This window comes from Entelurus aequoreus, linkage group LG18, assembly GCF_033978785.1.
Source record: "Entelurus aequoreus isolate RoL-2023_Sb linkage group LG18, RoL_Eaeq_v1.1, whole genome shotgun sequence".
In the NCBI taxonomy this organism is placed as follows: Eukaryota; Metazoa; Chordata; class Actinopteri; order Syngnathiformes; family Syngnathidae; genus Entelurus; species Entelurus aequoreus.
This window is the reverse complement of record NC_084748.1, coordinates 42,675,930-42,700,288: the sequence shown is the minus strand read 5'-3', so window position 1 is coordinate 42,700,288 and position 24,359 is coordinate 42,675,930. Positions and strand designations below refer to the sequence as shown.

The window sequence follows — 24,359 nt, the reverse complement described above, 5'->3', positions numbered from 1 at the left end:
GTGCAAGGTGGCAGCTGTCATTAATTACTTGTGAGAGAAGCAGGCCCATTAAAAAACACATTCTTTTCTGGTGCATTTCTGCAGTATCCCTTGACTTTGTGGATTATTCCGAGATTTATTTTAAGTCACTCTGATGATTTGTTTTGTGCAAGGTGGCAACTGTCATTAATTACTTGCGACAGGAGTGATCGCATTAAGTAAATGACACATCCTATTCTGCTGTAGTTATGTAATTTTTGCTGACTTTTTGGATTATTCCGAGATTTATTTCAAGTCGCTCTGATGATTTGTTTTGTGTAAGGTGGCAGCTGTCATCAATTACTTGTGAGAGACGCAGGCCCATTAAATGACACATTCTTTTCTGGTGTTATTCTGTAGCATCCCTTGACTTTGTGGATTATTCAGAGTTTTATTTCAAGTCACTCTAATGATTTGTTTTGTGCAAGGCGGCAGCTGTCATGAATTACTTGGTAGAGAAGCAGGCCCATTAAATGACACACTCTTTTCTGGTGTATTTCCGCAGTATCCCTTGACTTTGTGGATTATTCCGAGATTTATTTCAAGTCGCTCTGATGATTGGTTTTGTGTAAGGTGGCAGCTGTCATTAATTACTTGGTAGAGAAGCAGGCCCATTAAATGACACATTATTTTCTGGTGTATTTCTGCAGTATCCCTTGACTTTGTAGATTATTCCGAGATTCATTTTAAGTCCCTCTGATGATTTGTTTTGTGCAAGGTGGCAGCTGTCATTAATTACTTGTGAGAGAAGCAGGCCCGTTAAATAACACATTCCTTTGTGGTGCATTTTTGCAGTATCCCTTGACTTTGTGGATTATTCCGAGATTTATTTTAAGTCACTCTGATGATTTGTTTTGTGCAAGGTGGCAACTGTCATTAATTACTTGCGACAGGAAGAATCGCATTAATTAAATGACACATCCTATTCTGCTGTAGTTATGCAATTTTCGCTGACTTTTTGGATTATTCCGAGATTTATTTCAAGTCGCTCTGATGATTTGTTTTGTGTAAGGTGGCAGCTGTCATCAATTACTTGTGAGAGACGCAGGCCCATTAAATGACACATTCTTTTCTGGTGTAATTCTGTAGCATCCCTTGACTTTGTGGATTATTCCGAGTTTTATTTCAAGTCACTCTAATGATTTGTTTTGTGCAAGGCGGCAGCTGTCATGAATTACTTGGTAGAGAAGCAGGCCCATTAAATGACACACTCTTTTCTGGTGTACTTCCGCAGTATCCCTTGACTTTGTGGATTATTCCGAGATTTATTTCAAGTCGCTCTGATGATTGGTTTTGTGCAAGGTGGCAGCTGTCATTAATTACTTGGTAGAGAAGCAGGCCCATTAAATGACGCATTATTTTCTGGTGTATTTCTGCATTATCCCTTAACTTTGTGGATTATTCCAAAATGTATTTTAAGTCGCTCTGGTGATTTGTTTTGTGCAAGGTGGCAACTGTCATTAATTACTTGCGACAGGAGTGATCGCATTAATTAAATGACACATCCTATTCTGCTGTAATTATGCAATTTTCGCTGACTTTTTGGATTATTCCGAGATTTATTTCAAGTCGCTCTGATGATTTGTTTTGTGTAAGGTGGCAGCTGTCATTAATTACTTGTGAGAGACGCAGGCCCATTAAATGACACATTCTTTTCTGGTGTAATTCTGTAGCATCCCTTGACTTTGTGGATTATTCAGAGTTTTATTTCAAGTCACTCTGATGATTGGTTTTGTGCAAGGTGGCAGCTGTCATGAATTACTTGGTAGAGAAGCAGGCCCATTAAATGACACATTCTTTTCTGGTGTATTTCCGCAGTATCCCTTGACTTTGTGGATTATTCCGAGATTCATTTCAAGTCGCTCTGATGATTGGTTTTGTGCAGGTTGGCAGCTGTCATTAATTACTTGGTAAAGAAGCAGGCCCATTAAATGACGCATTATTTTCTGGTGTATTTCTGCATTATCCCTTGACTTTGTGGATTATTCCAAGATTTATTTTAAGACGCTCTGATGATTTGTTTTGTGCAAGGCGGCAGCTGTCATTAATTACTTGGTAGAGAAGCAGGCCCATTAAATGACACATTCTTTTCTGGTGTATTTCTGCAGTATCCCTTGACTTTGTGGATTATTCCGAGATTTATTTCAAGTCACTCTGATGATTTGTTTTGTGCAAGGTGGCAACTGTCATTAATTACTTGCGACAGGAGAGATCGCATTCATTAAATGACACATCCTATTCTGCTGTAGTTATGCAATTTTCGCTGACTTTTTGGATTATTCTGAGATTTATTTCAACTTGCTCTGATGATTTGTTTTGTGTAAGGTGGCAGCTGTCATTAATTACTTTTGAGAGACGCAGGCCCATTAAATGACACATTCTTTTCTGGTGTAATTCTGTAGCATCCCTTGACTTTGTGGATTATTCCGAGTTTTATTTCAAGTCACTCTGATGATTTGTTTTGTGCAAGGCGGCAGCTGTCATGAATTACTTGGTAGAGAAGCAGGCCCATTAAATGACACACTCTTTTCTGGTGTACTTCCGCAGTATCCCTTGACTTTGTGGATTATTCCGAGATTTATTTCAAGTCGCTCTGATGATTGGTTTTGTGCAAGGTGGCAGCTGTCATTAATTACTTGGTAGAGAAGCAGGCCCATTAAATGACGCATTATTTTCTGGTGTATTTCTGCATTATCCCTTAACTTTGTGGATTATTCCAAAATGTATTTTAAGTCGCTCTGATGATTTGTTTTGTGCAAGGTGGCAACTGTCATTAATTACTTGCGACAGGAGTGATCGCATTAATTAAATGACACATCCTATTCTGCTGTAGTTATGCAATTTTCGCTGACTTTTTGGATTATTCCGAGTTTTATTTCAAGTCACTCTGATGATTGGTTTTGTGCAAGGTGGCAGCTGTCATGAATTACTTGGTAGAGAAGCAGGCCCATTAAATGACACACTCTTTTCTGGTGTATTTCCGCAGTATCCCTTGACTTTGTGGATTATTCCGAGATTTATTTCAAGTCGCTCTGATGATTGGTTTTGTGCAAGGTGGCAGCTGTCATTAATTACTTGGTAGAGAAGCAGGCCCACTAAACGACACATTATTTTCTGGTGTATTTCTGCAGTATCCCTTGACTTTGTAGATTATTCCGAGATTCATTTTTAGTCGCTCTGATGATTTGTTTTGTGCAAGGTGGCAGCTGTCATTAATTACTTGTGAGAGAAGCAGGCCCATTAAACGACACATTATGTTCTGGTGTATTTCTGCAGTATCCCTTGACTTTGTAGATTATTCCGAGATTTATTTCAAGTCGCTCTGATGATTGGTTTTGTGCAAGGTGGCAGCTGTCATTAATTACTTGGTAGAGAAGCAGGCCCATTAAATGACGCATTATTTTCTGGTGTATTTCTGCATTATCCCTTGACTTTGTGGATTATTCCGAGATTTATTTCAAGTCGCTCTGATGATTGGTTTTGTGCAAGGTGGCAGCTGTCATTAATTACTTGGTAGAGAAGCAGGCCCATTAAATGACACATTATTTTCTGGTGTATTTCTGCAGTATCCCTTGACTTTGTAGATTATTCCGAGATTCATTTTAAGTCGCTCTGATGATTTGTTTTGTGCAAGGTGGCAGCTGTCATTAATTACTTGTGAGAGAAGCAGGCCCATTAAATGACACATTCTTTTCTGGTGTATTTCTGCAGTATCCCTTGACTTTGTGGATTATTCCGAGATTTATTTTACGTCACTCTGATGATTTGTTTTGTGCAAGGTGGCAACTGTCATTAATTACTTGCGACAGGAGTGATCACATTAAGTAAATGACACATCCTATTCTGCTGTAGTTATGCAATTTTCGCTGACTTTTTGGATTATTCCGAGATTTATTTCAAGTCGCTCTGATGATTTGTTTTGTGTAAGGTGGCAGCTGTCATTAATTACTTGTGAGAGACGCAGGCCCATTAAATGACACATTCTTTTCTGGTGTAATTCTGTAGCATCCTTTGACTTTGTGGATTATTCAGAGTTTTATTTCAAGTCACTCTGATGATTGGTTTTGTGCAAGGTGGCAGCTGTCATGAATTACTTGGTAGAGAAGCAGGCCCATTCAATGACACATTATTTTCTGGTGTATTTCTGCAGTATCCCTTGACTTTGTAGATTATTCCTAGATTCGTTTTAAGTCGCTCTGATGATTTGTTTTGTGCAAGGTGGCAGCTGTCATTAATTACTTGTAAGAGAAGCAGGCCCATTAAATGACACATTCTTTTCTGGTGCATTGAGTTTTATTTCAAGTCACTCTGATGATTTGTTTTGTGCAAGGGGGCAGCTGTCATTAATAACTCGCGAGAGGAGTGATCGCATTAATTAAATGACACATTCTATTTTGCTACATTTCTGCATTTTTCACTGACTTTTTGGATCATGTCCATTCTTATTTCAAGTCGCTCTGATTGATTTGTTCTGTGTATGCTACTTGTGAGAGGAGCAATCGCAATAATTAAATGACACATCCTGTTTTGCTGTAGATTTCCTCACTTTGTGGATATTAACAATCTTATTTCAAGTAGTTCAAAAAAAAAACTGTTTCTGCAAGTTGCCCGCTGTCATTAATTACTTGCGAGAGGAGAGATCGTATTATTTAAATGACACGTTCTGTTCTGTTGTATTCCTGCAATATTTCCTGACTTTGTGGATTATCCTGAGTTGTATGTCAAGTCGCTCTGATGCTTTGTTTTGTGCAACGTGGCAGCTGTCATTAATTACTCGCGAGAGGAGCGATCGCATTAATAAATGACACATCCTATTCCGCTGTGGTTCTGCAATTTTCACTGACTTTGTGGAATATTCGTGACTTGACTATTAACTAAGTATTAGTGATATTGTTATTATAAGCGCTAACGCAGACAAACTATTTATAGCTTGTGTACAATTTCGACAATGATCAACTGGCGAGGTGTTTCCTTGCTTTCTTGCTCCCTGAAAGTTCATCGTAGATTATAAATCATGCCTCTCACCTGGAAAGTAGATGGCTGAGGGCGTTCTCCGACAAGTTGGTACATTTCGACCGCCATTTAGGACCCAGAACTTGCGAGAACGGCATGAAAATTATGAGACATTCTTAATTTAAACGGGAATATATGAACGTCGCAGCAGTCGGCATCTTAATGACAGCAGACTTTGCACAGTAAGTGATGTTTGTTGGCTCTCATGAAGTCTGCAGTGAGTAATATTATAAGTGATGGAGTTGAAAATAAAGCAAACGTTGTGATGCGTTTTGGAAATTAATGTGACACGTATGCTTAAAATGATCAAAATACGTAAATAATATATGTGCCCGTTACTACATTACATGTATATTTACATAATGTAAATAAAACCTCAATGGAGATGTGTGGATGTTTTTTTAAGGGCTTTATAGGCGGAATTGAGCGGCTCTAATAGGCTCCATTGTAAGCAGACTTTTGATCGCATTTATTTAATATTTAGAATGCAAAAAAAATAAAAAAATAACATCCACCGTCATGTCTCTCATAATGATAGTGAACAAAAGTGCTAAAGGCTTAGTGGCCACATGCGTGGACAGCACCTTTTAGCTCTTATTTCTAAAATTGTGTACACTACTGCTTATGTGGACACTTATACTGCCATCTGGTGGTGTCAGAAGAGTAAAACATACAATGGAATTTGAAAAAAAAAGTGTAAAAATAAGAATTAGCATGCCACTAAACATGAAGTACACGTTTGTGCACTTATGGACTAAGTACATCATATCAAAATATGATTCTTAGTTTTTATTCTAATTAGGGTCCAATAAGCCCAAATAGCAAAGAGTAATAAAAAAAAAGCATGTAAACAAACAGCTTGGGCCTTAAGAGGTTAAATTAAGCTCATGACGCGGTAAGTTAAATGATGCGGACACGATTGTTACTTTCCAATACGTTTATGCCTTGGACACCTTGTGTATGTAAGTAATATGCAGCTATAGTTATTTGATACTTGTTCATAATGACTAATGTGCTGTTTTAGACTACGCTGTTGTTCAATTAAGGACACTTATTACGTATGTCTAGCTTGTGCGCTATTCTGTGCTTAGCTGTTGTGTAGCTGCTAGTTCCTAGTGATAGTCAGCAGGTCTTTATTGTCATTGCACAAGTACAACGAAACTTTGTTTTCAGCACAAACATGTTCAAGATCAGACAAACAGACAGTGTACAGGGTTACAGAACAGGAACGCTGATGGGTCGCCACAAGGCGCCCCCGTAAAAGGTGGGAAAAAGGTAAACGCTGGGGGAGGAAGAGTAAAAAAAATACAATCTAGACTGGGCTCCTAAGGGGGCCCAGTCTGGAGTGGGGAAAAAACCTCCATAGCAAAGCACATATACATATTACAACATACATCTTGAGATATGTAGCAACAGAAGGGAGGGAGTGGGTGCTATGGTGGCAGGCTGCAGCGCTTCAGGCGCTGCCCATCTGCCCATCACCCCTAAGGGATTCACGTAAAGGGTGTTGGGTGTGTGTGGCGTATATTTTTGTGGATGTATGTGTGTGTGTAAGCCTGCCGCGTGTCTCTGTTCCGCGGCCTTGATGTCGTGCAGCCGACAGTCAGTCCAAAGTCAACAACAACAGGTGTGTGTCCATGAGAGACAAGAAGGGAGTTGGTTGTGTCTTCGCCGCACTGTCCTTCGTGAGAGTCTCGAAGCCAGGGAAACAATCCAACTTAGAATGTTTTGTATGCGAGTGGAAATAACATTTGCTTTTCACTCTAAATTGTCTATGACTGGTCCTCAAATTCATCCTTCCGGGCAGACAGTCCGATGTGATCCAAATCACAAAGTGTCCACAGTTCTTCCCGCATCCTCCAATCATTTGTGGCAGCTTTGGGGTACTTTGAAGACTGCCAGCAACTTCCAATTTGTCTGACAAACCAGAGCAACGCTTACTCCAATCAGCAGATGTCCTGTTGTCATAATTCCGAATAGGTGGCTATCGTCACGTCCTCGACTGGAAGGGTCGCCAGGCACGCGGCACTCCTTCTTCTCCCAAGAGTCCGTCGTGTGTCCAGCAACAACCGCTCCGTCACGACAAGCAGGTTCCCCCAAAGCCAAGATCTTGTCAATTTCGTTGAGGCCAGTTAATTAGTTCCATTGTTTAGATTTAGAGGGCAGTGCAAAAAGTGGCAACAAGAAAGTTAAGACAAGACAAAGAAGCAAGCAGGAGAGATAAGGGAGAGGAAAGGGGAGCGTCCGCCCTCGATGAGTGCCAGTGAGCCTAACATATTTACCTTTTGTAACCGACTTTGCTAAAATACAAAATTAGTGTGCTTATTGGAGGACATTTAGATGTTAACTGGCAGTCCAGCTTTGCACAAGTAAACACTGCAGGACTGTTTTTTTGTCAGAGTTTGTATCGGAGATATTATTTTTTTAAATTTTTTATTTTATTTTATTTTTTTTAATTTTTTTTATTTTTTTTATAATGTCCTGCCCAGCTTCTCGGGCAAATCATATAGCAGATGTAGATGCCCATATCGGCTGTTCAGATTTACTTTACAAAAGAGAAGTGTAGGATACTTCTCTTGTTGCCTTACTTGTATTTTGACTTTATTAAATGTATTTATATTATCATTTGGTGCAGCCGGGCCGGAGCAGGAGGGGATAGAAAGAGAGAAAAAGGAAGACAGAGGGGGGAATTGTGGGGACAAGAGGGGGATTAGACAGAGAGACAAAAACAACAACAGCAAACACAACAACAACAACAACAACAACAACAACAGAGCAACATCAGCAAATACGACATGTACAAATATGATGGTAAAAGTAATAGCAAATAAGCAGTTAGCGAAAATTAAAAAAAAAAAAAAAAAAATACAGAAATGACAATGAGCATTATTACACTAAAAATGGAGCAATATGAATACCAATAGAAATAGTGCTATTGATAATAAACAATACCAGTACTTTACCTTTATTATCAACAATACAATTGTTCAAATGCAACAATACATATACGTAATGATAACTTGAGATACGAAAGAATGCAGAAAAATGGAGGGGAAGAAAGAGAAGCAACCTTAACCTTGTAGATTGTTATAGTAACAATAGGTTAAGCTTTGTCAGTGTGCCATGTGTTATACCCAGTTTACCCTAGGGCAACAACGTTAATATATGTTTGATGAAACGTGATTATGTGCATGAGTGTATGTGTGCATATGTACTTGTATATGTACAGTATGTGTATATGTGTGCTTGTACAGTGAATGTACATGTACAGTATGTGTATATGTGTGTACAGCGAATGTATATGTACAGTATGTGTATACAGTATGTGTGTTTGAACAGTGAATGTATATGTACAGTATGTGTAAATGTGTGTTTGTACAGTGAATGTATATGTACAGTATATGTATGTGTGTGTTTGTACAGTGAATGTATGTGTAGTATGGGTATGTGTGTGTTTGTACAGTGAATGTATATGTACAGTATGTGTATACAGTATGTTTGTATAATGAATGTGCGTGTGGATGTACGAACTTTGAGTGTGTAAATATGTACTGTATTTATTTGTATATGTATGTGGGAGCGTAGGTACCTATGTATGTGTGTATGTATGTGTGTGAGTATATGTGAATTTGCATGTACAATACATTTGACTCCCAGTGTGTGCGGGAGCCAGAGTACGGCCCCAGCCTCCCCGAGAACCCATCCCACAAACAGTAGGTGTGGTGCCCAATATAGGAGATATTAGATGCAATTTAATACAATACTTGGGTTTTTATTAGTATTTTTCAGTATTGGATCAGAACACCGCTCGTGCTTAATTCCAGATATTCTGTTATAATAATATTTTTGTATATAATTATAATGGTCTTAGTGAATATTGAATGTCTGTGTGTGTTTTTTTTTGTTTTTCTATGTAGCAGACTCAAACACGACAGGAGAAGATGGCTTTGATGAGAAGGGTTGTCACTGCGAGATCTCAGTAGAAGACTTGCTGCCCTCTGTCAAGTCTGCCATTCGGGCTGTCAGGTAAGAAAGAAACATTTTTTTTAAAAAGTGTATTCTTTTTAAAAAATTGATCCAGGTTGACCAGATTTTCTTGATTGAAAACTGCTCCAAGGAAGCCTCGCTGATTAGATTAGTGCACATACAATTATGATAAGAAACGACTTTGTTTAAATTAAGCCATCTTTGTTTTACATTGTATTTGTAATCTTTTTTTTTTCTTTTTTAGTGGGAGAATTAACCTTGCAAAGCATGTCTTTAGTAGTTTAGCAATGGCAACAAAATAATTCACATAATTTACAAAACCTTTGACTTATACTAAAGCTATGGGTAAAGAGTTGTCAGGAATACATTTAGATATAAGTCAAATTGGGATTGTATTCAGCCACTTTACAAAAGAGAAGTGCAGGATACTTCTCTTATAGCCTTATTTGTATTTGACTTTATTAGGTGGATTCATTTAATGTTTGTTGCAGCCGGACCGGAGCAGGAGGGGATGGAAAGAAGAACAAAGGAAGACAGAGGGGGAAATTGTAGAGACAAGAGAGGGATAAGACAGATAAACAACAACAACAGCAGAACAACATCAGCAAATAAAATATGTACAAATATGATACGTAAAAGTGATAACAAAGAAGCAGTTAGTGAAGTAAATATTAATAACACACAAATGAGAACGAACATTATTGCATTACAAATGGAGTTATACAGATACTAATAGAAATAGCAATTATTGATTATGAATAATAATAACAATAATTACCTCTATTATCAGCAATACAATTGTTTAAAATGCAACAATACATTTATGTAATGATAACTTCAATTACAAATTAAAGCAGATAAATGGAGAGGAAGAAAGAGAAGCGAACTATATTAACCTTGTAGATTGTTATAGTAAATATAGGTTAAGCTTTATCAGTGTGCGGTGTACTACCCAGTTTTCCCGGGAGGGACAACATTAATATACATTTGATGCAACTTGATTATATGCATGAGTGTGTGTATGTGCAGAATGTATACAGTATGTATGTTTGTACAGTGAATGTGCATGTGGATGTATGTACAGTATGTACATACTGAGTGTAGGTACCTATGTACAATACCGTTCAAAAGTTTGGGGTCACATTGAAATGTCCTTATTTTTGAAGGAAAAGCACTGTACTTTTCAATGAAGATAACTTTAAACTAGTCTTAACTTTAAAGAAATACGCTCTATACATTGCTAATGTGGTAAATGACTATTCTAGCTGCAAATGTCTGGTTTTTGGTGCAATATCTACATAGGTGTATAGAGGCCCATTTCCAGCAACTATCACTCCAGTGTTCTAATGGTACAATGTGTTTGCTCATTGGCTCAGAAGGCTAATTGATGATTAGAAAACCCTTGTGCAATCATGTTCACACATCTGAAAACAGTTTAGCTCGTTACAGAAGCTACAAAACTGACCTTCCTTTGAGCAGATTGAGTTTCTGGAGCATCACATTTGTGGGGTCAATTAAACGCTCAAAATGGCCAGAAAAAGAGAACTTTCATCTGAAACTGGACAGTCTATTCTTGTTCTTAGAAATGAAGGCTACTATCTACTATATGATTTGCCTGAGAAGCTGGGCAGAACATTATTAAAAAAAAAAAAGAAAAAGAAATCAAGGCTATTCCACAAAATTGTTTGGGTGACCCCAAACTTTTGAACGGTTTTATATGTGGGTAAGTACCTATTTGTGCGCGTATGTTATGTTTCTATAAATGAATGTACGTATGTGTGTGTATTTGTATGAATAATTGTGTGTATGTGAGTATGTATGTGTATTTGTATGTACAATATATTTGTCTCCCGGTATGTGCGGGAGCCAAAGTATGGCCCCAGCCACCCAGAGAGCCCAGCCCAAAACGGCAGGTGCGGTGCCCAGGGAACAAGAGACCACCGGCCCCATGCAGTCGGGCCTGCCAGCGTCAGGCCAGCAGGGGTGAAACAGGGGACAGCCATCCCCCAAGCCAGCGAGAGACCACACCCCATGCGGGCAGAAAAACAGGACGCCCCGCCCTGAGGGGCACAGAGACTCCCCGCAGCCGAACGGGAAGACCGCACGCCCCGCCAGCAACCGGGCCGTCACGATCCCAACCCCCCCGAAAAGAGCACGGCGGTGCCCGCCCAAGGCCACCCCACCCAAGACCGCCCAGCATGGGGCCATGGTAACCACCCATCCCACCTGCATGGACCCTAACGATGGAGATGGAACATCCAGCAACTGCCCTAGCGAATCCTCCCCCTGAGGAAAGAGGAAGAGAAAGAAAACAAACGCTGACACACAAGGTCACTAGCCCAGTAGCTGGCCGCCTGCAGAATACCATGCAGTGCACCAAGTTGTCACAAAGATGACAAACAAGTCCAAACACACAAATAAAAACACCATGGTCCCCATGAAGCCAGAACTACACCCGAAGGCCCCTCTGTGCAGCCAATCAACCTAGTTATCCAGAAAAAAAATCACCACAAGGCTAAGACCCCAACATGTGCACAAACATCCCCTGAGTACATTAAACAACACCACAATCACAATGACAACCGCGGCCATCCCGTTGCACTGGATTGGCAGGCCACCAGACCGCAGTCCCCGAAGCCTGTGCTGGTTGAGGGGGAAATGGGGAGTGCGCCGCACCCCCAAACCCCAACCCACCCGTGCATGTGATGTGGGAGTGTATAAAGCCCCCAGAGTGTCTGTAGTTAAAATTAGGAGATCAGCCATTACAGCCCACCTCCAGTCCCTATTGTGTGTTCTGTCGCGTGAGATATGTATGTGGGTGGAGACTAATGATGCGGTTAAAATTGGGGGACATCAAGGTCATGGTGGGTCCCTACCATGCCGAGCCTCCCAAACCCTAAATGTCTAACATGCAGTTAAAATTGAGTAATTGACGAGCAGGGGACAAGTCTGGAGCCGCATAGAGGTAATTCTCATCCTGAAATCCCCCGTCATGCCTCCCCGCAGGACATTCCCTCAAAGTCCGATATGTGTGTGTGCGCTGTAAGTAGAAGGAGCAGAGGGCCTAGACACAGCCCCCAAAGCCCCCTAAGTCCATCCAGGAGGCAACAAAGAACTACGGCCAGGAGGCTGGCCCCCACAGTCCAGGACCCTGCAGGCGCCTCGATGCATGCAGAATCTCTTACCTAAACAAAAATCATAACCAAAAGCAACAAAATAGGACCAATCCCCTGGTGGGGAACTGTCATATTAACACAACAAAAAGCAAAATGGCTAAACAGTCATCACGGTCCCCACGCCACCATCACCGCAGCATCGCTCAATGCACCCAAAAAGTACCCATACACAAACCAAAATACCCCAACCAAGCTGCACCACTCCCAACAGCCAAAACAAACAGCCACACAACACACTGTCCCGGCAGAGGAAGCACCAAACCCCGTCCCAGTCCAACAAGAGCCACACCATCCCCATCAGTGCGTCCGAACATGTCTATCCTTCCCACTTAAATCTGCAAACCGGGCGAACAGTCGCGCCACATCCGACCAACATGATGCAATGCGAGTCCGCCCCCTGCCAAACAAAGCCATGGTCTGTCTGCGGAGTCCCAGACCGCGCCTGGGATCACCACAGAAGGGTGAACAGCACACAGTCCCCCCCGAGACACGTAGGAAATGACCTGCAATTCAGCACGCAGCAGGCACCCAAGCCAACCCACCATCAGTTCGACCACCCCAAGCATGTCCGTAGATCCCACCCGCCCCACGTCCACTCCACCAACCCTATCCAAAAAAATCACTAGTGCCCAGGGCCACCAATCCCAGCAATCCATCCTGCACGTCCAGGCACCTCCACCCATCACCCACCAGGCACCCCATCCGGCAAAAGGCCATATGGGCCCAGTCCCGCAGCCACAGCCGGCACACCATGGCTCCCCAGCACACCCGCCGCTACGATCAGCAGTGCACGCCGTGGCAGCGACACATACACACAACAAACAGACAAAGTAGGAGAGACAAAAAAATTATAAATAAATACAAATAAATAAAAAATTGACAGATACTGCATTGGAAAAATAAATACAAATACAATACATACAAAATAAAATCTAATAAATAACATGCATATTCACATGCACATATAGGTATACCATACCGTACATACATACACAAACAAACATATATATACTGTATATACATAAATATATACACACACATATACACATACATATACTTATACACTTATAAATACATACAGTACACACATACATACAAATACATATATATATAGGCATACATATATAAAATTATCAAATACACAAATACTATATATACATACACGTATATACACACACAAACTACACACACAAACATACATACACATATACACCCATTTATGTACACATACACCCATATATATATATATATATATATATATATATATATATATATATATATATATATACACACACACACACACACATATATATATATATATATATATATATATATATATATATATATATATATATATATATATATATATATATATATATATGTATATATATATATATATATATATATATATATATATATATATATATATATATATACATACACATATTTACACACACATACACACATACACACACACAGACATATATACATACTGTACATTCATACACACATTATTCACCATATATATACATACACAGACACACATTCACACTCACACGCACACAGTATCTATACACACATATATACTCTTAATTGAAAAATAATATAAAATAAATGAATAAATAAACACATTTGAAAATTCCACAAGAGAGGGACTATGGCTGGGCAGTTGGGCAGCACCGCCGGGGCCCCAACATGGGGGGAAAGTGGTCCCTCAAAATCGACACCAGATGGGCCCCACATGACCCCCTCCCCACCCCACAGGGAAAGAAGGGAGCCCAAGGAGACCCGAGAGGGCACAGGCTGGCCACCGCCCGACAGCGTCAAGCCCCCCAACCCTCCGGGCGCAGGCCCCCGCCCAACCGCCCACGAGAAGGACAGCCCACCGACGACCCCAAGGCGACTGCCCTCAGCCACACCCACACCCAAACCCCCGCCCAGGTACACCCATCCACCCCCATCCGCTAGACTACCCGTGGATCAGCCCGCCAGGCTGGTACCAGAGCACCCACCACAGGCCCAACCGACCCCACAGCACCCATCCCCCCCGGCACCCAGAACCCCTCACCCAAAGAGCGATACCCCTAGGGGTATCACGGGAGTCAGGTCATGTACTCTGTAAAGTGTTTTGAGCTGAATCAGCCGTAAATTTGGATTCTTAATCAAACTACAAGTATTGAGGCATACTTGTTTCCAGAATTCTGGGTCACAGCTTGTGGAAACATCTGAGTTCTATTTGGAAGTTGGGATACCTATGGTGTTATCTTCTTTGATAATAAAGCATATCATTTGGATAAAGCTTTGGGGGCGGATATTTGGAAGGATGAAAAAACTGTGGTTTTAGATTATGAATAACAGAATTGTCTATCAAAGTGAGTAGACGGCAAACCTTGTTGGACAATTGTCTCCCTTTGATGAAACCTGTTTGATCAGGATGTGCTATATATGGAGTGACTTTTTCTAATCTTTGAGCTAATTTAAAGGCCTACTGAAAGCCACTACTACCGACCACGCAGTCTGATAGTTTATATATCAATGATGAAATCTTAACGTTGCAACACATGCCAATACGGCCGGGTTAACTTATAAAGTGCAATTTTAAATTTCCCGCTAAACTTCCGGTTAAAAAACTCCTTTGGATATGACGTATGCGCGTGACGTCACGACGGCAACGGAAGTATTCGTACCCAACGTGTCACCATACAAACTGCTCTGTTTTCATCGAACAATTCCACAGTATTCTGGACATCTGTGTTGGTGAATCTTTTGCAATTTGTTTAATGGACAATGGAGACTGCAAAGAAGAAAGTTGTAGGTGCGATCGGTGTGTTAGCGGCGGACTACAACACAATCAGGAGGTTGTGTTGTGTTTGAGTTGGATAGCAGACGCGCTACTGTGAGTACAGCTTTGGCTTCCAAACATTTGATCGCTTGCCCGTACGTGCGTGTCGCTATGTGCATGTCACGTACGTAACTTTGGGGAAATATATGTTTCTTGCCGACTCTGATGGCGGTCGTCGAAAGCTACAACGCCCGCCGCCGCCGCTCCGTAGTTAGCTTCAATTGTTAAGCTTCGCCAAGCTGGAAATGATTAACCGTGTATTTACATGTTCATGGTTTAATAGTATTGTTGATCTTCTGTCTATCCTTCCAATCAGGGTTTTTTTTTATTTTGTTTTTTTCTGCATTTGAGCCTGATACTATCACGTTAGCTACGTAGCTAAGTTAGTTAGCTTCAATTGTTAAGCTTCGCCAAGCTGGAAATTATTAACCGTGTATTTACATGTTCATGGTTTAATAGTATTGTTGATCTTCTGTCCATCCTTCCAGTCAGGGTTTTTTTTTATTTTGTTTTTTTCTGCATTTGAGCCTGATACTATCACGTTAGCTACGTAGCTAAGTTAGTTAGCTTCAATTGTTAAGCTTCGCCAAGCTGGAAATTATTAACCGTGTATTTACATGTTCATGGTTTAATAGTATTGTTGATCTTCTGTCTATCCTTCGGTTTTTTTTAAATTTTGTTTCTATCTGTATTTGAGCCCAATGCTATCACGTTAGCTCCGTAGCTAAAGTGCGTCAACGATGTATTGTCGTGGAGATAAAAGTCACTGTGAATGTCCATTTCGCGTTCTCGACTCTCATTTTCAAGAGGATATAGTATCCGAGGTGGTTTGAAATACAAATCCGTTATCCACAATAGAAAAAGGAGAAAGTGTGGAATCCAATGAGACCTTGTACCTAAGTTACGGTCAGAGCGAAAAAAGATACACCCTGCACTGCCTCTAGTCCTTCACTCTAACGTTCTTCATCCACAAATCGTTCATCCTCGCTCAAATTAATGGGGTAATCGTCGCTTTCTCGGTCCGAATCTCTCTCTCTCTCCATTGTAAACAGGGAATTGTGAGGAATCCTACCTCCTGTGACATCACGCTACTTCCGGTATAGGCAAGGCTTTTTTTTATCAGCGACCAAAAGTTGCAAACTTTATCGTCGTTGTTCTATACTAAATCCTTTCAGCAAAAATATGGCAATATCGCGAAATGATCAAGTATGACACATAGAATGGATCTGCTATCCCCGTTTAAATAAAAACAATTCATTTCAGTAGGCCTTTAATTTTCCTGAGGGAACTCTCCTGAAGGAATCAATAAAGTACTATCTATCTATCTATCTAATACTTTGCAGATAATTTTAAGATCAACACTAATCAAGGATATTGGTCGGTAACTGGACGGAAGTGTTGGGTCTTTATCAGGTTTTAGCAAGAGGCTGATTATAGCATATTTCTTATTCGGAGGAAGGAATGAGTTGTCTTTAATCTCTAAAGACATTTCTGTAAATATTGGAGCGAGCAGTGACCATAATGTTTTGTAGAACTCCACAGGGAACCCATTAGGCCCTGGTGCTTTATTGTTTGGCATCTGATGAGGAGCATCGTGAAATTCAGTTACTGAAATAGCTAGATCTAAATTCGATACATGCCTTGTATTAAATTTGGGTAAGTCTATATTATTAAGAAATGTCTCAATATCTGGAACAGATGGGTCAATCTGGGGTCTATGTAGGTTTTTGTAAAAGTCTCTAAAGATAGAATTAATTTCCTTAGGAACGTGTGTAATGTTCCCAGCTGAATCTTTAATGGAGGGTATAGAGCAGGGATGTCAAACATGCGGCCCGCGGGCCTAATCAGGCCCACAAATAGGTTCAATCCGGCCCTCGAAATGAGTTTGCTACGTGGTTTTATTTTGCTGTCAATACACGGTGATGTGTGTATGGGTTGTCGAGGTAGCACAGGCTTAATATGTTGAAATGACAATTGAGGTATTTGATACATAGAATATTTTTTATTTATTTATTTCTCTATTTGGTTTTTTGTTTAATCCTAGATGGGCTGTGATTTAAAGTAACAGGTTTATCCACCGCCAGGACGGCGCGGTATCCTTTGTCGATAAATTTCTCACAAAGCGGGAAGAAATGGCGCCGTCTGTCGAGGATCTCCTTGGGGAACTGGTGTTAATGCTGAAGTTGGATCCCTTCAGTTCTCGCCTCATTTTATCTCGCTCCAATAGGGATGGATACCAAAATTGGTACTTTTGTAGGTACTGTTGCGTCTGACCAGTCTACCTCTCAGGGAATTAAAGTCACTGGTCAATCCCAAGTTCTTTCAGATGACATATATGCAGAGTAAGAAGGACCATCAAGAAAGAATAGGAATATTATCATGTTTTACTGAAGCTTCAGGAGACCAGCCCACATCAATACAGTCATACCGTCATCTCGGGATGGTCTAACATTCAAACAGGAAGAGACGACTTCTTGAATACGCAAACAGACCCCACCCTTTCCAGAAAGGAATACAGGCTCATTGTCCTACTACAGATAAGATATAAGGGGGTACTCCATGTTCTACTACAGATAAGATATAAGGGAGTACTCCAACTCCTACATTGCAAGCCTTCAAGGTAACACACACAGTTTACTTGCAGACATAAAATTAAAAAAATAGAAAGAATACAAATGGAAAAACACTAGCTGATTTAAACATGACTATGAATAAAGAAAGTACTCTTAAACATATATGCATTCTCCACAGTACTGACTGAAAGCCTTTGGTACAATTGATTCATGTAAAAATCAAACAGCGCCATATTTCGAAACCTTTGTTGCGCGTGACGTCACGTCTGGTTGCAGACTCGACACCGTCTCAAATATTTGGAGAGGAAACAAGCACTCAGTGCAGACTCAGGCAGACTGTCATTAGGTAATGCTACAATTTTTTGTATGCTAAAACAGCTTGGGAGAGAACCCTCAAAAGTACAGTTGGCTCCTCTTCTAAAAATGCGCTAGCTCAATGCTAATTTACATTGGATATGTTATATACATGCTACCGATTAGCATTAGCAAATTAACATGTCGACGATTTGGTAATGAAAACTAAAACTAAGATGCAAAATTTAAGTACAACACTTACAGCATAAGAAGTTGATAGGGCACAGCAAAATACAAGACCGGCACATTCAACTTACCGTATTTTCCGGACTATAAGGCACACTTAAAATCTTTTTTTTTTTTCTCAAAACTCGACAGTGCGCCTTACAACCCGGTGCGCCTAATGTACGGAATAATTCTGGTTTTGCTTACCCACCTCAAAGCAATCTTATTTGGTACATGGTGTAATGATAAGTGTGACCAGCAGATGGCAGTCAAACATAAGAGATACGTGTAGACTGCACTATGCTGGCAATATGACTCAAATGAACCACACCAACATTTTATATGTTCCATTGAAAATATAGAACATTACACACAGGCCGCTCTAAAATCTATCAAAATGTTTTAGTACGACTTTGGTAAGCTATGAAGCCGCACCGCTTGATGTGCTTCAACGTACGAGTATTATTATGGTGTGTGTGTATAAAGTAAGACATATTATCTGGTGTTTTGTTTCGCAACAAACATCACCCAAAAAATTTAACCATACAGTTAAAAAAAAACAAAAAACTGCTAATTTAATGGAGACGGTACATTTTGAGATGCTCGGTTGCTTACTGGATGCTCTCTTAAAGGGATTCAAGTTCAGATCTATGTCAATGGAAAAGTACCATAATCAAGTAATATTTTATATTTCTTCATTGATATTCATGTTATTTTGTTGTAACCTTTTTTTTTTATTTTGACACGAGTGACATTTTAGTCAGTGTAACATCCATATGTGGAAAAACCTACACAGTAAATAATTGTATTTATAATTAGTTGTATTAATATGACACATCATTTTCCGTATTTCGTACAGGCAACCAGTTCATTTTTACTGCGTCCCAAACCAGGCGCTAATTTTGAGCTTGACATTGTAAAAATAAGTCTATAGTTTAGTTACACGGGTTACGTTCCAACACTGGCTTTATTGTCAACACTTTTTACGGCTGTCTACTTGGCAGGCATGTTTTTTTTTTCCCCCACTTTGGGACGCTTGCAGTTAGACAAATAGCATTCATTTTGGCATTGAGGTTTTGCAGGTCCATACATTAAAGTCTTTTTTTTTTACAGACGATGTTTACACATCTAATTTTAAAAAAGGCACAGCTTTTTTTGGGCTCCCGGGAGTCGACTGCTCAGGTGTCAGGATGTTTGTTTTTTGAGTGAGGAAACTTACTCAGCCGGTGGGGAACATTTTGAAGACGTAAAAACCACGTAAAAAAAACCCACCGTGTTTATTTATTTTTCCATTTTTGTCTGGTGGGAAAAGTGTCAAAGTAATGAACTGTATGTGTTATTGTCAGTCACTGAATTGAAGCCGTTGGAGACATTTTATTTAATCTTCCTTTGTTCTGAATGTGGTTTCATACAAAGAGGGGACAGATGGATATTAGCCTATGGCTAAAATCTGGCATGTTTACACGCATGTTTCTACAAAACCCAAAACCAGTGAAGTTGGCACGTTGTGTAAATCGTAATAAAAACAGAATACAATGATTTGCAAATCCTTTTCAACTTATATTCAATTGAATAGACTCCAAAGACTAAGATACTTAACATTCAAACTGGAAAACTTTGTTATTTTTTGCAAATATTAGCTCATTTGGACTTTGATGCTTGCAACATGTTTCAAAAAAGCTGGCACAAGTGGCAAAAAAGACTGAGAAAGTTGAGGAATGCTCATCAAACACTTAATTTGGAACATCCCACAGGTGAACAGGCAAATTGGGAACAGGTGGGTGCCATGATTGGGTATAAAAACAGCTTCCATGAAATGCTTGGTCATTCACAAACACCACTTTGTGAACAAATGCGTGAGCAAGTTCTTTAAGATCAACATTTCTCAACCAGTTATTGCAAGGAATTTAAAGATTTCACCATCTACGGTCCGTAATATCATCAAAAGGTTCAGAGAATCTGGAGAAATCACTGCACGTAAGCAGCGAGGCTGAAAACCAACATTAAATGCCCGTGAGCGTCGATTCCTCAGGCTGTACTGCATCAAAAACCGACATCAGTAAAGGATATCACCACATGGACTCAAGAACACTTCAGAAAACCACTTTCAGTAACTACGGTTCGTCGCTACCTCTGTAAGTGCAAGTTAAAACTCTACTATGCAACACGAATGCCATTTATCAACAACACCCAGAAACGCCGCCGGCTTCGCTGGGTTCGAGTTCATCTAAGATGGACTGACGCAAAGTAGAAAAGTGTTCTGTGGTCTGACGAGTCCACATTTCAAATTGTTTTTGTAAACTGTGGACGTCGTGTCCTCCGTAACAAAGAGGAAAAGAACCATCCGGAATGTTACAGGCGCAAAGTTGAAAAGCCAGCATGTGTGATGGTATGGGGGTGTATTAGTGCCCAAGACATGGGTAACTTACACATCTGTGAAGGCGCCATTAATGCTGAAAGGTACATACAGGTTTTGGAGCAACATATGTTGCCATCCAAGCAACGTTATCATGGACGCCCCTGCTTATTTCAGCAAGACAATGCCAAGCCACGTGTTAAAACAGATTGGCTTCATAGTAAAAAAGTGCGGGTACTAGACTGGCCTGCCTGTAGTCCAGACCTGTCTCCCATTGAAAATGTGTGGCGCATTATGAAGCCTAAAATAGCACAACGGAGACCCCCGGACTGTTGAACAACTTAAGCTGTACATCAAGCAAGAATGGGAATGAATTCCACCTGAAAAGCTTCAAAAAATTGGTCTCCTCAGTTTACTGAGTTGTTAAAAGGAAAGGCCATGTAACACAGTGGTAAAAATGCCCCTGTGCCAACTTTTTTGCAATGTGTTGCTGCCATTCAATTCTAAGTTAATGATTATTTGCAAAAAAAAAACAAGTTTCTCAGTTTGAACATTAAATATTTTGTCTTTGCAGTCTATTCAATTGAATATAAGTTGAAAAGGATTTGCAAATATTAAGTATTCTGTTTTTATTCACCATTTACACAATGTCCCAACTGTAATTTGTCTGTTCGTTAAAATGCACTGTCCCATTCAAATAAATTCTAATTCAGTCTGCTAAATCGAATTCCTTGCGTGTTTAACATACTTGGCCGATAAATCTGATTCCGATTTATCAAGGCTGCCTGTGTTTACCATAAGCAAGCTCTTCCTTGTTCTGCTCTTCCCCCCTCCCCCAGAATAATGAAGTTCCACGTAGCAAAGAAGAAGTTCAAGGAAACGTTGCGTCCTTACGATGTCAAGGACGTGATTGAGCAGTACTCTGCAGGTCATTTGGACATGCTGTGTCGCATTAAGAGTCTGCAAACCAGGTAAGAAGGATGAACACCTGAGTCTACTGTCAATGTATTCCGCATGTTTTTTGTTCTTTTATTTACATGTACAGTGGAGGAAATATGTATTGATCCCCTGATGATTTGATGCAAAGGAAGGGAATAATCATCACAATAATAGTGGTCTCTTTCTTACCAAGCGCCTTGCTGATTGATTGATTGATTGATTGAAACTTTTATTAGTAGATTGCAAAGTACAGTACATATTCCGTACAATTGACCATTAAATGGTAACTGTCAGGTTCAAACACTGATGACATCTATTAAACAAGACAAGAAGCAAAGAATTAAACAGAGACGGAATTCAATTTGGCTCAATTTGAGAAGAGACGCTCGGACCAGCAGGCTCTGGCGAAAGATTGTACGCCTCCCCCTTTATTTGGACTTTCTCTGACCACATGGCAACAGCTGCTTCTAATCAAATCAAATCAAATCAACTTTATTTATAAAGCACATTTAAAATTTACCACAGGGGTAGCCAAAGTGCTGTACAATGGGCAGGTTAAAAATAATACAAGAACCGAGCAAACACAACACAACACAAACAGAACACGATAAAAAAATAAATAAATAAAATATAAAAAACATAAAAACAGGTTCACAGCAGGTGTATTATGGGACACCATTGCAGGATGGATATCACTCAGTGTTAAAAGCCATGGAATAAAAGTATGTTTTTAAGAGAGATTTAAAAACAGGAAGAGAGGAGGCTTGTCTAACACTCAGAGGTAGGTCGTTCCAGAGCTTGGGAGCAGCAGCGGCGAAAGCTCTGTCACCTCTAAGCTTCAGCCTTGTGTCCGGGACCGTCAGTAGCAGCTGATCGGCTGATCTTAGGGATCGGGTGGGGCAGTAAGGCTGAAGGAGGTCGGAGAGATATGTTGGCGCGAGGTTGTTTAGACATTTAAAAACAAATAAAAGGAGTTTAAAATTGATTCTGTAACGCACAGGGAGCCAGTGAAGGGACGCTAATACAGGGGTGATGTGCTCACGTCTGCGGGTCTGTGTTAGCAGACGAGCGGCAGAGTTCTGCACGAGCTGCAGGCGGGCGAGGGAGGCCTGGCTAATGCCTACATACAGGGCATTGCAGTAGTCTAAACGAGTCGAGATAAAGGCATGGATTAATTTCTCGAGATCATGTCCTGATAGAAGCGGTTTCACTTTCGCTATTTGACGTAATTGATAAGAGCTTTTTTGTACAACGCTGCTAAGGGACGAGGTCGTGAACAGCCATCGCCTTTGATTACAACAGTTCTGAAGAAAAGGTCGTAAACAGTACACAGAAAAGCTCGTAAAAGAATTTAAAAAGAGGTTCGTAAAACAGTTCAAAAAGGAGGTTAAAAAAGAGGTCGTCTAGAACATGGGCAGATCCTGCCTTCTCTCCGCTTTGAAGTCCTTGGGTTAAGACAATATATTTCTGTTGATTACAACACATGAAAGAAAACAGAAACACCTTCATGTTGCTTCCCATCCTACACAGTGGAGTTTCACAAGCCTTCTTCTTGGTAGGTTTCAAAGACAGCTTTTGGTCTTCTCGCTGGGAACTCATTTCAACACAAAGTTTTTGTGATAACTTAGATCAAATTATTCTAACAGTAACACAACTTGTTTAAGTCGGGGTCCACGTTAATCAATTCATGGTCTGTAGTCCAGTCCAGTCTTGTGCAGGTCTACAACCTTGTCCCTGGTGACGTTTGAACGCAAGAGATCCTACAACAGCGGTATTTTTATACACGTAATGAGTAAAAATTAGTATTACTTTCCGAAAGGGACAAGACAATTTTGTGAGGTTTAGATATTTCACTTGGGGTGTAACGATTTGTTTGAACAATTTGGTTCGATTCAAAATTTGTGGTTGCCGATACGATTCAGGGACGATATCATTTTTGTTGAGAACCCTACGATTCAGTACCGTATTTTCCGGACCATAGGGCGCACTGGATTATAAGGCACACTGCCGATGAATGGTCTATTTTCGATCTTTTTTTCATATATAAGGCGCACCGGATTATAAGGCGCATTAAAGGGGTCTTATTATTATTATTGTTTTCTAAATGGAAAACAATTCCTTGTGGTCTACATAACATGTAATGGTGGTTCTTTGGTCAAACTGTTGCATAGATGATGTTTTACAGATCATCTTCAAGCCGCTTTCTGGTGTTTTGTGGGCGGTCTTATAGAATAGAGTTTTATTTGTCATTATTACAGTGAACAGGTTCAAAGAACAACTAAATTGGAGCAGATCCCCTAAGGTGCATACACAGTAATTTAGTAATATAAATAGTAAAAATAAAATAAAAAAGAAGATATGTATGTGTCTATATACACTACCGTTCAAAAGTTTGGGGTCACCCAAACAATTTTGTGGAATAGCCTTCGTTTCTAAGAACAAGAATAGACTGTCCAGTTTCAGATGAAAGTTCTCTTTTTCTGGCCATTTTGAGCGTTTAATTGACCCCACAAATGTGATGCTCCAGAAACTCAATCTGCTCAAAGGAAGGTCAGTTTTGTAGCTTCTGTAACGAGCTAAACTGTTTTCAGATGTGTGAACATGATTGCACAAGGGTTTTCTAATCATCAATTAGCCTTCTGAGCCAATGAGCAAACACATTGTACCATTAGAACACTGGAGTGATAGTTGCTGGAAATGGGCCTCTATACACCTATGTAGATATTGCACCAAAAACCAGACATTTGCAGCTAGAATAGTCATTTACCACATTAGCAATGTATAGAGTGTATTTCTTTAAAGTTAAGACTAGTTTCAAGTTATCTTCATTGAAAAGTACAGTGCTTTTCCTTCAAAAATAAGGACATTTCAATGTGACCCCAAACTTTTGAATGGTAGTGTACATATACACAAATAACATTATTGCACATTATAGT

General features: G+C 40.1%; 1 protein-coding gene across 1 annotated transcript in view; it reads left to right on the top strand.

Annotated features, from left to right (window-relative positions):
• Positions 1–24,359, top strand: part of LOC133633432 (potassium voltage-gated channel subfamily KQT member 5-like) — a 123,399-nt gene that overhangs the window by 85,516 nt on the left and 13,524 nt on the right. Inside the window, exons 12-13 of the mRNA XM_062025958.1 lie at positions 8,949–9,057; positions 21,324–21,455. Of these exons, the coding sequence (XP_061881942.1) occupies positions 8,949–9,057; positions 21,324–21,455 (241 nt within the window). The remainder of the gene's footprint in view (positions 1–8,948; positions 9,058–21,323; positions 21,456–24,359) is intronic.